Raw genomic sequence first — 19,637 nt, 5'->3', positions numbered from 1 at the left:
GCTGAACCAGAAATAGTAGAGCACTAGTGAGGAGAACATTTCTATTTAGAAATCAGGGAAATAAGCATAGCATGTAAGCTCTGGAATTTCAACCTTTAAAAGACATGTATAGCCTTGGTATTCTAAGGGCCAAGAATTGCTCTAAATGCCTTCTGGATATTAAGTCATGTAACACTCTCGGCAATCCACTGTGGTGGGTCCTGTGATTAGCTTGATAGGTGAGTAGGCTAAGACCTTACCAAGGTTGTACAAGCTGGCATACAGCAGAGTCAGGCTTCACACCCAGGCAGCGTGTGCTCTATGCTCTAATCTTCACATGGAGAAGAAAATTTTAATGTAAAGCCAGATGCAAGGTATTTAGAAAAGCAAACATGTCAACTCCACAGGTTCTATTTTCTTTAGATTAAGTAGCAGCAGCTGGAGATCCCGGGAAAATGATGGGCGTTCAGAATAAATGAAAGATGACAGGAACCTTGGGTAAGCAAACTTTTAATGTAGAGGATAACTTAAGCTGACATGGACGGGGGAAGGAAGGGATAAAATTGTTCTTAAGTAGTGACTTGTTCTTAAAATACAGCCTAAACTCAGCTGAGTTAAGTATTCATTTGTGGTTTAAACTCATCACTTTGCAGAAGCCTGGGACTGCCACCAAATAAGGTAAGTATCAGAGTGAGTAAGGAGAACCCCTCCAGGGGGCTTGAACCACTTAGATCTTGAACCACTTTAGACCTTTTGTTTTCCCAAACCATAGAAAAAGATGCGATTCATTTTATGATACTTATAGAAACCTGAAAACAGTGCCTGACAAAAATGGCACTAAAAAAGTAAATATATCAATGTCACTTATAAACACAAAATAATACCTAATTAAATTTTTTTCAACTAGGGTGCCAAGATAATTCAATGGGGGAAAGAATAACCTTGTCAGCAAATAGTGCTGGGACAACTGGGTATCGATATGCAAAAGAGTGAAGTTGGATCCCTACCTCACACTGTATGTAAACATTAAAATGAAAAAGACCTACTGCAGCAGTTAAAACTATAAAACTCTTAAAGGAAGACAGAGATGTAAATCTCCATGATGTTGGATCAGGCAATGGTCTCTTAGATATGACACTGAGAGCACAAGGAAACAGAAAAATAGAAGTTGGATTTCACCAAAATTAAAAACTTTTGTGTTCAAAGGACATTATCAAGAAAATGAGAAACAACCCACAGAATGGGAGAGAATACTTGCACATCCCATATGAACTCTTATAATAAAATACAAGCATTCCAATTAAAAGATGAGCAGAAGACTTAAAAGATATTTCCTCAAAACAGATACACACATGACCAATAAGCACACGAAAAGATGCTCAACATCATTTGGCTGTAGGAATGTACAATGGTGCAGCCACTTTAGAAAACATCCTGGCAGTTCCTCAAAAGGTCAAAAATGGAGTTACCATATGATCCAGCAATTCTGATAATTGAAAACAGGCCCACACAAAAGCTTGCACTTCAGTATTCATAGCAACATTATTTCTAATACAAAAAAGTAAAAACAACCTACATGACCATCAAATGATGCATGGAGAAACAAAACATGGTATATCCATACAATGGCATATTTTACAGTCATAGAAAGGAAAAAAAATAAGATGAAGGTCCCATGCTACAACACGGATGAACCTTGAAAACAGTATGCTAAGGAAAATAAGTCAGACACAAAGGCTATATTAATGCATGATTCTATTTAAATTTTTTTTAATGTTTATTGAGAAAGAGAGAGAGACAGAACATGAGCAGGGGAGGGGCAGAGAGAGGGGGAGACACAGAATACGAAGCAGGCTCCAGGCTCCGAGCTGTCAGCACAGAGCCCGATGCGGGGGTCGAACTCACAAACTGCGAGATCATGACCTGAGCCGAAGTCGGTCGCTCAACCAACTGAGTCACCCAGGCGCCCCAATGCATGATTCTATTTACATGAAACATCCAAACAGGCAGATTATTATAGAGACAGAAAATAGATTAGTGGTTGCCAGGGATTTAGGGGAAGAAGAGGAATGGGAAGTGCTTGCTAATGGATATGAAGTTTCTTCTTTGGCTGACAGAAGCATTCTGGAATTAGATGGCACTGATGGTTACACAACTTGGTGAATTACTGTAAACCACTTAGTCATATGCTTTAAAAAGCCAAGTTTTATGGTATGTGAATTATATCTCCATCTAAGAAGCCATGTAATACAACAATTATTCCTATATTATTCTTAAATTAAGGATAGAAATTTTCTTCAGATGATATAAAGTATCTCAAGCCAAGTAGCAAAATAATCTGCAGGTCTTTCCACTGATACCAGATAAAATATGTCTATTACAGTTTTTACTTAATATTGTTCTGGAAGTTACAGCAAATTCAATAAAACACAAAACAAGTGTTATAAATAATAGAAAAATCTCTCCGTTTTCAAAATGACAATGTACTTACCTTGAAAGCTCGAATGAATTAACTCAAAATTATTGAAAAGAAGAGGTAAACAAAGGGTTGAGGTAAAAGATGGATGTCAAAAGCTTTCTTGTGAATTAGATGTGACTAATTAGGAAATAACACGGACAATACTCCATTCACTAGAGAAACAGACATTTGTGGAAATATTGTTAAGTGGGATGAAATGTCAGAGTGATTATCTCTTGTTGATAAGTGTTGATAAATTTTGTTTTCTCTGTAATGTGCACCATTTTTAAAGTTTTCTAAGGGAGGAAGTATGGCTTTTACAATAAAAAGACAAACATTTAATCACACCTCACCTCAGGTTAGAAGTGACATTTGGGGTCTTCCAGGTCCGCATTTGTGGTCTACGTGCTTGGAGAACCCCAGCTTCTAACATTGTACTTCTTGGTCCTTGTGAATCAAATTAGCTCTGATATTAAGAGTACTTTGTAATGGATGAGGATCCAGCCAACTCAAGAGAGTCGTTACAGAGCCCTTTTTGTGGTGTGCCCTCATTTCTTACGAAAGTTGATGAAAGCTGCAAGTAAGAGGGAGATCTTGAGAGAGAACTGAGGTGGGAGCTCAGTTGAGAGAAAGAGCAAAAATGGCGAAGCTGGGAAAGAAAACAAGATCATGCAAACAGGGCCCTGCAGGGAGACCCAAAGGCAGTGCAGGAGGATGAAGGAAAGAGGAAGTTGGGGAAGGGAGCCGGAAGGGTTGAAAGAGAGGAATGGCAAGTATAAGGAATACCTTGACTGAGGAATTTGATATCACAAAGGGGGTCCAGGTAGGAGGCTGGTGGGGAAAGATGAAGGTCCCATTAAAGATGGCGGAACCCTGACTGATAGGACTCAGCAGTCTCTGAGGTGGTCAGTGATGGATGCTAGTATGGGCTAAATTGTGTACCTCCCGAATTCGTATGTTGAAGTCCTAACCCCTAGTACCTCAGGATGCGACTTTACTTGGAGATAAGGTCTTTAAGGAAGTAATCAAGGTAAAATGAAGTCACTAGGGTAGGCTCTAACCCAACATGACTGGTGTCTTGATAAAAAGGGCAGATTAAACACAGAAGGAAGATCATGTGAAGAAGACATAGGGAGAAGATGGCCATCCACGAGCTAAGGACAGAGCCTCAGAAAAACTGGTCCTGCACGCACCTTGATCTTAGACTTCTGGCCTCTAGAATTGTGAGAAAATAAATGTCAGTTGCTCGCACCCCGACCCCCCTTCTGCAGTATCTTGTCAGGTAGCCCTAGGAGATAATATAGATGCTGAAGAGGAGGAGCCAGAGGCAGGAAGGCAGCAGCCAGCAGGTCCATGCTTCCAGTGGGGAGGCTTCAAGGTCCCAGGTCCTTAGGAGAGCAAGCACATAGTGAGCTCTCAATCAATGTGTGTTCATTTGAATGCCCAGAATGGCATAAATACATCTGGGAACAAACCGGCTGACTTCTGACAAACGCAAAGTGACCCACTGGCCCCTAGGACTCATAGTGCTTTGGGCACCCGTCTGAGGGTTTTGCAGGAGTAATCTGGTGTATGAGTGCACAGTGGGGTGGGGATTAGTTAAGACAGCACAGTACGTTTTCTCTGACTTTCTTCTAAGCCTCTAACGCTTCCTCTCCCTGTGAGACCTAGATGAGGCCCCAGCAGCAGATGAGCTGGGCAGAGGGAAAATGGGGGCCTGGGTGTGCTGAGGTGTAGGGGAGGTGGAACAAGCAGTTCGTGCAAATGCTACCTCTGGAGCTCAAAGCCTGACACCGGGAGCCAGACCCTGTGTGTACCTGATGTGTGCGTGCAGGTACGAGGATGTGAATGTGTGTGCACGTGTAGTATGCACCACTCTGCACTGGGCTGTGCTGTGCCTGGCTTGGGGCAGAGCACAAGGACCTGATGAGAAGGCCCAGGGGTGATTCTGACCCCCCGGAGGGCTTGTTGGGGCCCAAGAGTACCCACCCAGGACTTTAGCCTGAGGTACCTTCAGTCGTGGCAGAAGGGAGTAAGGATACCCCACAGCAGCGTTGCTCAAACTTGAGTCCCATCCTTGCCAAGCACAAAACATTCTTACGGGCCTGTGTCGACCGACATGATTGCTGCTGCAATGACTTTACTCAAATGTAAACAATCAGATGGATAGTTGTTCATAAGTATAAAATAAACACAAATTTACAAATTAAACACAAACACCATTACGCCAGTCATAAAACTCCATCTAGCAGCATTAATTTTATGCGACTGTTGAGCTCAGTGTTTGTAAAACCCACTTGCTTCTGGAGTATGGGAGGGATGCAGTGGAAGGCAGATTGCACTGTGGGAGATGGGTCCTCACCGCCATGGGCCGAGACGACGTGGTCTCCCAGCGTGGACGCTATGGATGTGTAAAGTCATACCTCTTGAGGTCACCCTGATTGCCAGACTAAATGCAGACAAGGTGCCCCCAGGTGCCACAGAGATTTATAAGGTATTATAAAGTATTCATGTGCTTTAAAATCTTTTCTAGGGGCGCCTGGGTGGCTCAGTCGGTTAAGCGGCCAACTTCGGCTCAGGTCATGATCTCACGGTCCGTGAGTTCGAGCCCCGCGTTGGGCTCTGTGCTGACCACTCAGAGCCTGGAGCCTGTTTCAGATTCTGTGTCTCCCTCTCTCTCTGACCCTCCCCTGTTCATGCTCTGTCTCTCTCTGTCTCAAAAATAAATAAACGTTAAAAAAAAAATCTTTTCTAGATCTTCCTAAAGTTTCCAGGATTCTATGAGGGAGTGAAAGCTCTCTCCTTTCCTAGGAGAAAAACAGCCTGAGAGCACTCATGTGGAACATGCTTCATTCCACAGACATTCACCCATTGTTTCCCCCATACTTGAGGACTGGGCTCAAGCAAGAGGGACACAGGGATGATTGGGAGCCAGCGTCTGGCCTTGGGGACCAGACAGTGCAGCAGGGACATTTACTTAAGCATCAATGATGTTCTAAGTATCAATGATGCTGGCTTGTATAGGAAACCATGGGGGCTTGGGAGAGAAGACCTAACAGACTTTTGGGGCTTGGAAAGCTTCCTGGAAGAGGTGATGAATGCCCAGAAAAGGAGCTGAGCACAAATGAGAGGAAAATGAGAAGCTGGATGTGCTGAGCATCTTGGAAGATTAGAAGTCCAGCTGTGCCCTTGAGGGGCAATTATTCCAGACATCCCAAGCTGAGCTAGAACTGGTGCTCTGCATTTCTAGAACAAAGGCTACCTTAATGAACAGGAGAAAGAGGGTTTTTCCCCTCTAGAGACCTCACCTCTTGTCCCCACAATCTCTTCTGAAGGGGTGGTTAACAGTTCCGTTCAGCAATTTCACCATCAGAGAGCCATTCTTTGAGTTAAAATTTTTTTTCTGTAGTGTAATAATGATATCCTTGGAAAGCTCATATAGTAGGGCAATATCAGCCTGAATTAGTTCCTTAGTTTGTGACAGGTTCAGAGAAAGTCCCCGCAGGAATGGAGATGGAATTTGGGTGGGACTGTGGAAGAGACGTTGGGCCAGATGTTGACGCTTATGTGTGGAGTGGGTGCATGTGTGTGTGCAGGTAGGGGAGCCAAAGGGTGGGGAAGATAGGATGTCTTCTTGCTCGCTGGGTAGCCTCAGCTTTCTCTGCCTCCGAGGGAGGTTACTATAGGTGTTGCACAAAGGACTAGCTCCTTGCACCCTGCCCTCTTCCAGCCAGGAAGGCTGGACAGAGCAACCTGGCCCTCCTGAGATGGAGATCAGAGCTTTAGCTCCCGCAGCTATCAGCCCGGCTTCTCCCTGGAGCCAGTGTTTGGGACGACCTGAGCAGTCTGGCTCTGATTTTCCTGGTTTGCTCTCCACCAAGGGTAGCTAAGAGCAGCGCTCAGCTGGCCCCACTGACTCCAGAGGGAACTAGCACCCCTCTGCAGAAGCAGAGTAGGTGTGAGAGGAAAGCCGAGCTGACAGTAGGAGCCTCGGCTCGCAGATGCCTGATCTGAGAGCAGCATGCAAGGTGGGTGCCAAGCAGCGTGCTGACCTGGAGATGGTGTAAGACAATCAGCAGTCATTTTGTACTTGGACATGACTCTGAATCTTGTAAACCCCCTTCTCACAAAAGCCCAGAAGCCCTCGGTTGCCCTTGAGTATGGCATCAGTGACTTGCATTCATCCTGTCTCTCGATGTTTCTCAATGGGTGCACCACTGGCATTTTGTGTTGACTGTTACTCCCGGCGCAGGACTGCCCACTGCATTGTGCGATACCACATCGCAGCCCAGTCCGCCAATGCCAGTGGTGACCCCACTCCAAGATCGTTGTAACAATCGGGAGTACCTGGGTGACTCAGTTAGTCAAGCATCAGACTTCAGCTCAAGTCATGATCTCCGGTTCGTGGATTCAAGCCCCGCATCGGGCTCTGTGCTGACAGCTCAGAGCCTGGGGCCTCCTTCAGATTCTGTATCTCCCTCTCTCTCTGCTGCTCCTCTGCTCGCACTGTCTCTCTCAAAAATAAATAAACATTAAAACAAAACAAAAAAAAAGATCGTTGTAACAATCGAAAATGCTCTGCACATTCCCAAAGCCCTCTAGGGGGTTCCTGCTGCCCAGTGACCGGAGCCACTGGCTGTCTCTCAAAGAGTAGAGTCAACCAAGATCCACTGAAACTTCCTTCACTGATCAACCCAAAGTACTGAGCACCTGAGTGCATAGTGCCAATGGAGCAGGGAGACCAGGATGGGTGTGAACAGCGGGGTGTATGAGAGAGGGTGAGGGGCTGGGTGGAGACCCCTTGGCAGGGTTCTGGCACGAACTCTGCTCCCAGCTCCAGATCCCCCTGGCCCAGTAAAGCCTGTTATTTAGAAACGCCAGATGTACCCCCGAGGCATCTCTTTCCAAACTACTGTTTTTTAATTTCAGGTTAAGAGGAGAGGATTAGGGATTTTTCTTGGTTCTCTCGTTGCCTTCTGTTTTGGAATTAGCTGCCCCTCTCCCTCTCTGACAGTTGACCTCAGAGACTGGGACAACATAGTCTGCTGGCTCCCCTCCCTGACTCTATTTGCAAGCCCCCCTCATCAGCTCCCTCTTTGGCTGCTCTCTCAAAGAATAACCTGCTTTCCCCTCTCCTCCTCTCTCTCCCTCCTTTCTTTCTGTTATGGGCTGAATTGAAGTCCTCAGAAAGTGCCTCAGAAAGTGACTGTATTTGGAGATAGGGTCCTAAGGAGGTAGTCAAGTTAAAATAAGGTCATTAGCGTGGGTTCCAATCCAATATGACTGGTGTCCTTATAATAAGAGGAGGTTATGACACAGACACACATAGAAGGGAGACCACGGGAAGACACAGGGAGGAGTTGGAGACAGACAAGCCAGGGAGAGAAGACTCAGAAGAAACTGTGTCCACACCTTGATCTCAGACTTCTAGCCTTCAAAATTGTGAGGATAGATGTCTGTTGTTTAAAGCCACCCAGTCTGTGGTGTCTTTTTATGGTGGCCCAAGCAAACGGATCCATCTTCCTTTCTATTTACGGATTCACTGATGCATCACGGACATACTGATCGATGACTTACCATGTGCTGGGCAATGCGTAGGATTGGCTTTCAAGGGCTCAGTACTCAACCCTCCGCTCATTTCAGAGAACTGATCCTGGTCAGTGGCATTCATTCCCAAGGCATCCCACTTAGGCTTGAGGATGAATCGATTTTCTTTCTCTAGCTCTCCCTTCACTGTGAGTTACAGACCCTAAAACTCAACATTAGATCTTCGGTCAATGGTATTGGATATATTAGGCTCCATATAGCCTCTTCCTCCAAACCTGCTTTTCCCTTAGTCATCTCTTGCTCTGTGATTTCTAGGGGACCCTTGTGACATCCTCCTTCCTTCAGCAGCACCCACTATTGTTGAGATGAAGCACAAACTCCTGGGTCTGACACTGGGGGGTGGGGCGCTCTAAGGGCTTTGTTCCTGCCTGTTTCTCTATTACATTTCACTTCCCAGACAAAACTGGTCTTCTAGGCCCCCAGAAGCCACCTGTGAAACTTGGAAGTCCTATGTCGTTTAGCCTCTGTGCTTTGTCACACGTTGCTCCCTGGCCTAGAACAAGCCCCTTACCCTCTTCGTTCAGGACGCCCCCAGTGTCTTTTAAGGTTGACTTCAAGGGCTACCTTCATGGTACATGTTTCCAGCATGACTAGGAAGAGGAAGTGGGCACGGCCTCCACTGTGGTGAGTGATGTAGACAACCTGTCTAATTTCTTATCTTTCCCTCACTCTAGTCTTTTCCTTCTGGGGCCTTCTGGAATCTGGGGGCCTTATATTTCTGCAACCATCCAGGCTGCAGAGTCCCTAGCACAGAGCTCATGGTCGCTGCGAAGGGCCTGGATCATCCCAATTTATCAGGGTCACCGGTGAGGTTGGTTTGGAGAAGCTATTTCTCTCTAAATTTACTACTCTCGGGCAGTGCACTTCACGCCCCTTCCCCAGTTGTGCAGGGGACAGATGCTGCAGGCCTCATGGCAATTCCACCATGGATAGCTCATGGCTTTTCCTTCTGCTTCGATGGACATAGCCTCTGTAACCATGATCTCTGCCTTCACATCCTCCCCTCTCCCCCATTAGTGAGAGCTGAAACCCTTTTTACCCAGAGTCCCCTCTTTTTTATAGTTTTTTAAAGTTTATTTACTTATTTTGAGAGAGAGAAGAGAGAATGTGCACACGAATGTGTGCATCATTGGTGGAGAGACAGAGAGAGAGAGAGAGAGAGAGAGAGAGAGAGAGAGAGACTGTCAGTGGAGAGCTCAATTCGAGGCTGGATCCCACGAACATGAGGTCATGACCTGAGCCGAAATGAAGAGTCAGAAGTTTAACCGACTGAGCCACCCAGATGCACCCAGAGTTTACGCTTTGTTCACTCCCTTTCCGTGACAATTCAAGAGTACAACTGACTGCTTTTGGTGATAAAATGCTTGTGAGCAGAATGGAAGAAATCTCAACAATTGCTTGTATAAATCCAGACTGAAAAAGCAACCTAGAAATCTGCCAAGCACGTTAGAAGAGGGTTTACTTTTCCTTGGTATTTTTAGTTTAGGGATATATTGGCTGTACACAAAATCAAGCTGATTACTGAACCCTGCCTGTACTCTCACCTCAGACCCAGGTTTTAGCAAACAACTGCAAAATGAAAGAGGAAAGGAGACCTCTACTCCCCAGCCTGCCACAACGTCGCAGAATGCAGTTATTTTGAGGGAACTCAGATTTCTAGATTCTTTCAGTGGTGACTGATGGAATCCAGATTAGTTGAGCGGGACTTCCACATAGCTTAGTGTCCACATGTTGATCTGGATCAACTTTAGAACAGTCTGAACCCTTGTCCAGAAACTGCAGACAGGGATCTTTAAAAGAAGTAATAATAAAAAAAAAATAATCGGCTTGTATTATTCTTCTAATTCAGAACACAATCAGACCTGATAGAGCCAGCGGATGGACAAATAAGTCAGTGGAGGATTTTCAAATGGTCCTAAGCTTGTGAGTGAGTGGGCAGGTGGCAGGGTGAAGGCCTTTGAGATCGCAGTCCAGAGCACACTAAATATCGAGTCTCATCTGGGCCACTGGCCGTTTCTCCTTTGGGGAGTGGGTGTATTTCCCCATTCCTGGGTCATGCAGCAAAGGTCTTACCAAGATGGTCTGGTAGATTATTTGGGAAACTGAAAACTACTGAGAGAACACACAGCTGAAAACAGAACAAAGTGCTGTATCACAGAACCACAAGAAAAGCACTTTCCAGCCCCAGATCTCCAGCACAGCACCAGAGAAAGCAAAGCAAAGGGCGGGCATTGAGGCCTAATGCTGGGTTGAATGTCTGCTCGGTCCTTCTGGGAGAGACTAATATTTAGAAAAGATACAATGATCAAAGAAGGAATTAGCTCCTCCTAGGTGTGGCCAACATGTGCCCCTTCTACCTTCCACCAACTAGAAGAGTAAGTTGCAAGCACAAAGTGTGAAGTGAGGTCATCGCAGACACCAAACGGTCCTGCCAACTCCTTAGCTCCCTGTCCACGTGCAGTCACGTTGACATGCCATTTTACAGATCTCACCTTCTGGAGAATGAAGTTCAGACGGGTTACACTGCCCAGAATCAATGCTCTTCTTCTGGCCTGAGTCCAAGTTCCCAGGTCAGACACGCTGGGGCCCACAGAACCCGGACAGGTCCGGGGTCCTCTTTGAACCTGAGTTTGCTATTCTAAAAACTGGAGCCTGGGTCCCCACAGGGCTGGGGTGTGAGGCTTACCAGCTCACCAGCAGCCAGCTCCCCACCGACTCCTTGGGTCCTTTCAGCAGCCTGGATGAGGTATGAGGCTGCTCCCCCCAGTCAGGCTGCCTTGATGGTCAGCCCAGTCACTGCACGGGCCTGCTCTAAATGGGTCTCCTATTTAGAGATGCCCTATGGGGACTAGGGACCCTGGGAAACATCTGGGATTTGGAGAGATCACGAAGGCTTGCATCCACTGATGCGGGCTGCAGGGGCGGATGGTCCCTCCGGGAGAGGCCCTGTGACTCAGCACCAGGGGGCACCACCATCTCTCTCTCCATGCCTTCCCCACCCCTCCTCTGCCCTTAATGGGAAAGAGGTGGGGACCCTGCTCTTCTCCTTTTGCAGGACCCACCTTTTCCCCACAAAGACCTCTCCTGACAGACACACACAAACATCGCTAACATATACTGTTCTTGCTCTAGAGATCCTGGACTGTCACATCAGTCGGGCTCCAAGTTTAGAAACATGGTGAAGAGGCCAGTATTGGCTCAAAGTGACCTGGGATGAGTGGCTTTGGCTCACTCCCTCACTGTGTGACCCAGTCAGCCCCTTCGTGTTCCTGCTTCCCCTTCCGTATTTATAATATAATTGTAATGATAGCTGACATTCATAGGGCCAGGGTCCATGCATTCACTGGAACTGTCTCAATCTTAAACACCCCATGATGGATGTGCCTACTTCCCCATTGTACAGATGGAGCAAACTGAGGTACGGGGTGGGGGTGGGGGTGGGGATTAAGGAACTGTCCCAGGGTCTCACAGTGCCAGGATTCAGTAACGTGGTGCAAAGTACCTAGCCCAGGCTGTGGCTGAGGGCACCCTGAGTGATCCTTGGTGTTAATGGAATCCACACACACTGAACTTGTCTCTGTGGACCCTCCCAGTTTTCCAAGATTTTCCAGCTCACCCCTGACATCCCCCGTACCCAGTTCAGGTCAGGCAGAGAGGGCTTTTTCTCCCTCAGCTGCTCCTTGGCTCACAAAGTTCCCTGTGGAGAGACGGCAGGGCTCTGCTGGGCAGCGGGTTAGCCTCAGGTCCCACTGTGGTTCCCCCTCACCCCAACAGCCCCAAACTCCAAGCGGCCTTCCCCCTAGCAATGACCCTCTGTGAAGCAAAAAGACCGTGAATCTCACTGCGGTCGTGCACTCCCGGTGTCCCGCGATCCCCTCTCAGAACCTCAGTTTTCCCATCTGTGAAATGGGGGTGGCGACGTGAGCCGCTCACAGGTCGCTGAGCGAACCGATCGCGGGGTCCCCGCCCCCCACCACCCTTGCCCTGTGCGGCACGCGGCACCCAGCAGCCCCGGGGCCAGCGCGGGCGGGCCGCGGGAGGGGCGGGCCAGGCCGGGGCCGGGGCCCTGGCCGGGGGGCGGGCGCGGCACGGGGCGGGCTGGCGGCGGGGCCGGGCGGGCGGCGGCGCTGCTCGGGCGTCACAGCGCCGGGCGGCGGCGGGGAGATGCGGCTCCTGGCGCTGGCGGCGGCCGTGCTGCTGGCGCGGGCTCCGGCCCCGGGTAAGCGCGGCGGGGCCGGGCGCGCGGGTGGGGCGAGGGCAGCCCGCGCGGGGGAGGCCGGGGCTCGGGGCTCGGGGCTCGGGGCCCGGCCTGGCGGGGAGGCCCTGCCGCCTCCGGGCCGCCCCCTCCCCGTCCGCGCCGGCGGGCCGGGGCTCCGCGCGTCCCGGTGGCCGCGCCAGTTCGGCGGAGCGCGGCGGCGCCTCCCCGGCTCCCCGCGGCCGCGGTGCCGGGGCCCCCTTCCCGCCTCCGCCGGGCCCCGGGGCCCCGCGGACACTCGGAGCAGCCCCTGCGCCCCAGCGGGGCCAGGCCTTAGAGGGCAAAGCTTGAAGGGACGCGCCGCCGGCCCTAGTTGTTGCTCTGTTTTCTTTCTTTCTCCACGACACTCGGGACCAACGACTGTGGGCACGTTAGTCTGGCGGCAACTTCCCTTTGCCTCTGCGGAGAGCTGCTCAGACCCAGCGCGAGGGGCTGGCTGTGCCCCGGCAACCCAACCCGGGACTTGTCCGTGGGCGGTCCTGGAGACCAGGCCCGCTGAGACAGGGTGTCCACGCCTGGAAGAAGTGGGACCCTCTACCGGCGCACCCTGCTTTAGCACGGCCCCTACCTGCGCTGCTGGCTTTCTCTTGGGGTGGCTGCCCTCACTTCTGAGTTGCTGAAAAAGTGGCTCTCTTTATTCCCCCGAGCCCTGCCCCCCTGCCTCAGGGCTGCAAAGGCCCTGTGGCTAGAATAATAGTTAATAATGAGTATGTCAATGGCTCTTACATTTCCTGTGTATTGCTACACAGTAGGTCATGTAATCGCAACAGCCCTTCAAAGTAATCATGACAGGAGCAAAGGTTATATATCCAGGTGCCTTGCAAACATCAACTCCGTTTGTGACCTCTGGGGGAGGCGCTGTTATCATCCCCATTTTATAGGCGAGAAAACTGAGGCACAGGCCCACCAGTCGACTTGCCTTAAGTTCATAAGCTTGTAAGTTGTAGAGCAGGGATTCGAACCCAGGGAGCCTGGCCCTAGACTGAACTCCTACCATCTAAGCTTTGTTTTGTGAATAAGGAAGCTGATGCTCTGAGTTAAGTGATTTTCCAAGGGTGACCCAGCTACCGAGTGGTGGAGCTGGCATTTGAGCCAGTGTAGATCAGAGTCTGAAGAGGAGAGACTTGGATCACAGTGGGAAGAAATTCACCCATTGTTCCCTGGCTACCAGGGCAGTGGGGTTTCTGCTGAATCTGAAATCGGTGCAGTGGGAAGGAAATGCTCTTGTACCTGTCCCTGCCTTGGCTGACCGCGACTGCAAGTTTGACTGGGGTGGTTGGGCCAGGCCAGTTGTGGTGGCCTGTGTGGAGTAGGCAGCAGCCAACAGGATGCAAGGGGCCCCAGGCTCCCTGACCACCTTCCTAATAATCACAGGTGCTATCAAGGAGGGTGCCCTCAGAGAGAGACTTTTGGGGGGTCAGGGACATTCTCATGTTTTCAGGAGACTTGAGAGCTGCAATTGGGGATCCTTTAGAGTCTGCCCTGGCTGTGCCCGAGGCCATGCCGGAGGTAATCAGACAGCCCTGCTTCAGGGAGGACTCAGCATGTGCCACCCACTCCACTGAGTGTTTCACCCATGACTCCTCGCCACGGTGCCCGGGGAGGCTTTATACATTGGTCTGGACTCTTAACCACTGCACTTTTCTGCTTCTTGATTTGGGGGCAGAGTGGGGCCTTAGCGGTTACCTGGTCCCACCCTCATTTTATAGGAAAGGAAACCAAAGGGTAAAATATTTACCAAAAGCCAAGCTGTGGTCCAGAGTGGTGGTTGAGAGCTGCCTTTGAAGCCAGATGGCTTGCACTCAGATGCCAGCTCTGCCATGTTTATGTGAGCTTGAGCAATGGGCTTAGCTTCTCTGTGTGTCAGCCCTCTTCTCAGTAAATTGGGGATAAACAGTTCCAGGATGGGGCGCCTGGGTGGCTCAGTGGGTTAAGCGTCCGACTTCGGCTCAGGTCATGATCTCACGGTTGGTGGGTTTGAGCCCCGCATCGGGCCCTCTCTGCTGTCATGCATGGAGTCTGCTTCGGATCGTCTGTCTCCCACTCTGTCTGCCTCTCCCCGTCTCCCCTGCTCGCAAGTACTCAGTCTCTCTCTCAAAAATAAATAAACATTGAAAAAAAAACATAGCTTGAGTATCAATTGACTAAATACATCTAAAGTGCTTAGAACAGTGCTAGGCATAGAGTTCACACCCAGCCGTTGTTAGCCTCTATCATTGGTCAATGTCAGTTTTTGTCCTGGATGAAAGCTATTTTCAGGTCATGGCCTAATGTGAATGCAGCACCCCATAGGCTAGGTCTGGTAACATCTCTGCTTGGTTCTTGATAAACACAGGCTCCTAGTGCCATGGGTTTTTAAGTAATACAATTGTATTTCTTTCAGAGATTTATTTGAAATTCAGACTATCTTTTTAAAGTTTTTTAATTTTATTTATTTATTTTATTTATTTTTGAGACAGAGGGAGACAGAGCATGAGCAGGAAAGGGGCAGACAGAGAGGGAGACACAGAATATGAAGCAGGCTCCAGGCTCTGAGCTGTCAGCACAGAGCCCGATGCAGGGCTGGAACTCAGGGACTGTGAGATCATGACCTGAGCTGAAGTCGGACGCTCAACCGACTGAGCCACCCAGGTGCCCCAAGACTATCTTTTTAATAAAAATGAGATTTTTTGTTGCTGATTGGTACCCACTATTTGCATTCTTCATAAACGTAGTAACTTCTGGCTGAGTGGGGTCAGGGAAGAAAGAGACCCTGGGGAGGTGACCGTGAGCTGAAGGCTGAGTTGGAGTTAATGCCATAAAATTCAGGGCAGCAGTGAGGAATTCTTGGAGTGAGAGGGAGCAGTTTCTTCAGGACAGAGAAAGAGAATGGGACACAGAGCCACTGGCACATCCCGGTGGCCATACCCACCTCTGTGTCCCAAGCAAGGTGGGTGCCTTGTTTCTGTTAGAAGTCCTACCTACACTCCCCTGCAGCTGGAAGTTTCCCTCCTCCCCTTCATGATGAGTGCTGGAGGGAGGGGCAGGGGCTTTGCTTTGTACTAGGTGAGTAGGTTATATACCATTTGGTACAAAGATGTTCTTTTAAGCTGTTTTCAGAGCTGTGTTAGTCCTTCTCATGACATTATGCAAACGGGAACAACAGGGTGAGACCCCATAAATCCTAATCACAGGAATTTGATGTGTGCTTATAGTCAGAATCAGCCACATCATTTGCGGAATCAAGTGCAAAATGAAGATGTGGGGTCCCTTATTCAAAAATGTCAAGAGAGTGACAGCAGAGATTGAGCCAAGTGGGGTGCCCCTTCAAATGTAGGGCCCTGTATGATGCAGATCATACACTCAAGAAGCCCACACTGCTCGAGGATGGGCGTGTATGTCACTTTCTGTAGACCTCAGCTGCCCAGCTCTCAGAGCATACAAACTAATACCCATATTTTAAAGGTGTTTTCTCATTGGAGCCCACACTTAACCTCGTGAGGCATCATCTTTCAGTTTTTCAGATGAAGAAACAGGCTCTGAGGGTCTCACACCTAATAGCACCAGGTTTCTAGCCTGGCTTTGTTCAGGGCCAACCTCTGGCTCTCTGCCCAGCCCCACCAAGCCACTGGGAAGGTCTGGGCCATGAGTACCCCAGTGCCCAGCCCACATGGGGCACCAGGGCTCCCAAGTAGTGAGGCATGTGCTTGTTGAAAGAATAGGGTTCCCTGTGGCCAGAATCCTGTTGCTCTGTCTGGGTCAGTTTCTTCTCTGCCTGTGTTGTCATATTCCTCCTGTAAGAACTGGCCTTGGGGGACCCTTACTGGGGTAGAAAGTACCCTCCTGAGATCCACCAGCAGGCACGGGTGGCTTTGTGGGCCACTATGTGGTGCACATCACCAGAGGACACTGTTCTTTCTGTTTCCAGGCTGCACCAGGTTCCTCCTGCCTAAGGGTCTTTGCACAGGTGGAACCTTCTCTCTCCCAGGAAGATCACTCTTTGCTGTTCTCCTGAATTTTATGTCATGAACTCCAACTGAGCCTTTAGCTCACAGTCACCTCCCTAGAGTCTCCTTCTTCTCTGACCCCACAGACTAGATTAGGATCTTGCCCTGATTTTTTAAAGCCCCGCACCTTTTCTCTGTAGCATGTGACACTATTTGCAGTTAAATACTCCTGTGTCTTTTTCCCGATGACGGGCCACCTTGCCCACTGGACTCTCAGCTCCATGAGTTTAGGAAAGCTGTCTTCCTTGTACATGGCCTGGGATGTGGCTGTTGCTCAGCAAGTATTTGTTGAGCGATTAAGTGCACAAAGCATAGGCTGGGATGTAAGCTGGAGGAAAGGAGAGAGGTGCCCGGGGCAAAGGGTTGAGCAGTCTACCTCCCCCCTTAGTTCCCTGCAATGCAGGGTCACAGAGCAAGAAATTCAGCTCTTCTGGACTCTTAACATACAGAGAGCAAACTGAGGGTTGCTGGCGGGGTGTTGGGTGGGGGGGATGGGCTAAATGGGTGAAGGGCATTAAGGAGGGCATTTGTTGGGATGAGCACTGGGTGTTGTATGTAAGTGATGAATCACTAAATTCTATTCCTGAAAGCATTATTACACTGTATGTTAACTAACTTGGATTTAAATATTAATTAATTAATTAGTTAATTAATTAATTAAAATTAAGAGAAAAAAAAGAAAAAGACACAGCTCTTCTCTGGGCTGGAATGACTTTTTGACAATTCTCCCTCCTAGGCCAGGAGAGGAGAGACTCTGCCTCGCCCGGGGCTGCTCCCTTGCGTTCCTGGGGTAGGAGGGTGATACCCACCCTCCCCTGTCCGGTAGCTGGCTTGGCCTTTGCTTGCTTGGCTGGCCCCTCTGCCCTGCAGGGGGTGTATTCTCTGCCATCCAGCCCGAGCCCCGGAAGGGGCAGGCCTGGACTCTCCTTCTGGTCAGCCCGACTCCATCTGTTGGGCTTGCCCTTGCTTCCCCCTGTCCTGACTCCCACTGCTGCTCTCTCTGCTGAGCCGTACGGGGCCTGGCCACCACGGTGAGGTGGACGTTACACGGTGCTTTCTTTTCTGGTATTTAACTAAATACCCAGCGCAGCTGATGTCTGCTGGGCACTGGGGGCCTCTGCCGCGTTTTCTCCCGTCTCTCCCCATGCCTGCACGCAAGCTGTGTTCACTGGATTTAATCTAGCCATTTCCAGTGCCAAGCAGAGGGCGTTATTGCAAACACCTGGCTTTCAGAGAAGGCTCATCACAGGCCGGGGGGACCCCTGAGAGCCTGTGTCCTCTAGCAACGCTTTAAGGCCCTGAGGGGCCTTTGGGCCTGAGTTTCAGTCACCCACCGCCCATACCCTTGAGTTGAAAGTGGGTGTAAATATCTGGGTTGGTGGCACACGTAGGGCCAAAGTGAGCCTTCCTGTGTATTGATTTGCTACGACTGTGGTAACCAAGTGCCACAGACTTGGGGGGGCTTTCAGCACAGTCTTGGAGGCCCGAGGTCTGAGATCAAGGTGTTGCACGTTTGGTTTCTTCTGAGGCTCCCTGTTTGGCTTGCAGATGTCCGTCTTCTCCCTGCCTCCTCATGGGGTCTGCCCTCCGTGCGTGCACATATCCGTGCCCAAAGTCATCTTCTTATAAGGACACTGGGCATGTTGGATTAAGGTCCTCCCTAACAGCTCGTTTTAACTTAATCACCTCCTTGAAGGTCCTATCTTCAAGGACCTTCAGTCACACACAGTCAAGTCCTGAGGAGTGGGGATTCGGGCTTTAACGTGTGGTGAAGAGAAGAGGAGGGGCCAGTTTAGGCAGATGGTTCAGTCCATTGGCTTCGATGGGAGCTGCTGACTCCTGGCCAGAGCCACAGGAGTGCAAGGGTTACTCGTTTGCCTCCAGGATGGAATCTGGCCTCCCATGGGACTGAACATTTGGCACATTCTCCTGGTTTCAGTCACTATAAATAATCCCTCCTTCACGCAGCGTTAATAGGAGGAGACTGGGGTGTGGGGTCTGGGCTCTCTCATCCCACCCATATTGTTTCAATTTCCTGCCTTCCCCAGCTCTCCTTGACTCCAGTGGGGGGCCTTTGGAGGCGGGCGGAGCTGGGCTTCAATCCTGGAAGCCAGCTGCTGCCTCTCTGCCGCTCTCTGCCTGCGACGAATCCCAGGACAGAGGTTGGAGTGGGTCAGCCTGCTGTCCTGCCTGTGTGGCTGCTCGCCAGGGAGCCCCTGCCCCTGTGGGGACTAAAGACAGAGCCTTTGCAGTCAGGAAGGACTTGGGCTAATTTAATATGTTGCACAGGCAAGGTGCAAGGCAGATGGACAAGGTGCAGGGGAGATGGGGTGGGGGCAGTTCCTCCTCTGTTGTCTTACATGAGTGATGTCTGTCACAGTGAGATTGTGACTAGAGAATGTGCGCCTGCCTTGGTTGTTGATGCCCTTCATTCCCAAAGTGTCTCCCTGGGCCTGCTTTGTCCTTTGCTGCTATAGACACAGAAGTCCTCATTCTTTTCCACAAGGTGAGTCCAACCTGCCACCAACCTTTTTCTCGTGAGTTTATGCCCACCTATTTTTTAAGGTAACGAAAGGTGGTCACGATGGGGTTAAAACCGAATGATGGCCCCCAGAGATGTCTGTGTCTTAATTCCTGGAACCTGCGAATGTTACCTTATGTGGCAAAAGGGACTATGTGGATGTGATTGAGTTAGGGATCTTGAGTGTCCTGGAGTGTCCTGGGGGGCCCTGGCTTCTAAGAGAGGAGAAAGAAAATGAAAGGAAATTGACCCCCCAGTCATACCTCGGAAGGTATTCTGTTTATGAACTCGATAGCAGAAGCCACATGGGAGGATTAGCTTATCGCCAGGATTTTTACAGTGAAGAATATTTTCTATGTGAGAACTTCCCACCCCAGCAGACACAGGGCCTCCTCCCCTTGCTCCTCGCAGTGGAGGGGTTCAGGCCTTTCTTCATCTTTTTCGTCCTTCCTCTTTGCATACCTGCAGTCCTGGCCAGGGTTCAAAGCTTCTGGTGATCCTCACATCAGGACCCGAGCCCCTTCATGTGACCAGAGGTGACATTTGGGGCTGAAAGCTGTGGCTGGAGATGACCCCCCAGGGACACCTGCTTGTGCAATGGGGCAGGCAGGGAATAGCGTTTGCTGCTGTTGGGCCCTTGGCAGTGCAGGTTGAGGACAGGGGATGTGGTGTGAAGACAGTCTTGCTTGGATGGAAGGAGGTTCTGGGCATCCTGTGTAAAACATCCTTTCTGGGCTCTGCCTGCCAGGTGACGAGTCCGTCTGTGAGCCCCAGGGCAGGACGGCCACACTGCAGAGCCCCTGGAGTCCCCATGCAGCACATCTCCTGGGG

At 49.9% G+C, this 19,637-nt stretch overlaps 1 protein-coding gene across 1 annotated transcript in view; it reads left to right on the top strand.

The window, feature by feature from the left end:
• Positions 1 to 12,204: 12,204 nt before the first annotated feature.
• Positions 12,205 to 19,637, top strand: part of VSTM4 (V-set and transmembrane domain containing 4) — a 97,464-nt gene continuing 90,031 nt past the window's right edge. Inside the window, exon 1 of the mRNA XM_042908892.1 lies at positions 12,205 to 12,263. Within this exon, the coding sequence (XP_042764826.1) occupies positions 12,209 to 12,263 (55 nt within the window). The 5' untranslated portion in view covers positions 12,205 to 12,208. The remainder of the gene's footprint in view (positions 12,264 to 19,637) is intronic.

The sequence above is a fragment of the Panthera leo genome, chromosome D2 (genome assembly GCF_018350215.1).
Source record: "Panthera leo isolate Ple1 chromosome D2, P.leo_Ple1_pat1.1, whole genome shotgun sequence".
NCBI lineage: Eukaryota > Metazoa > Chordata > Mammalia > Carnivora > Felidae > Panthera > Panthera leo.
This window is presented reverse-complemented; position numbering and strand designations above follow the sequence as displayed.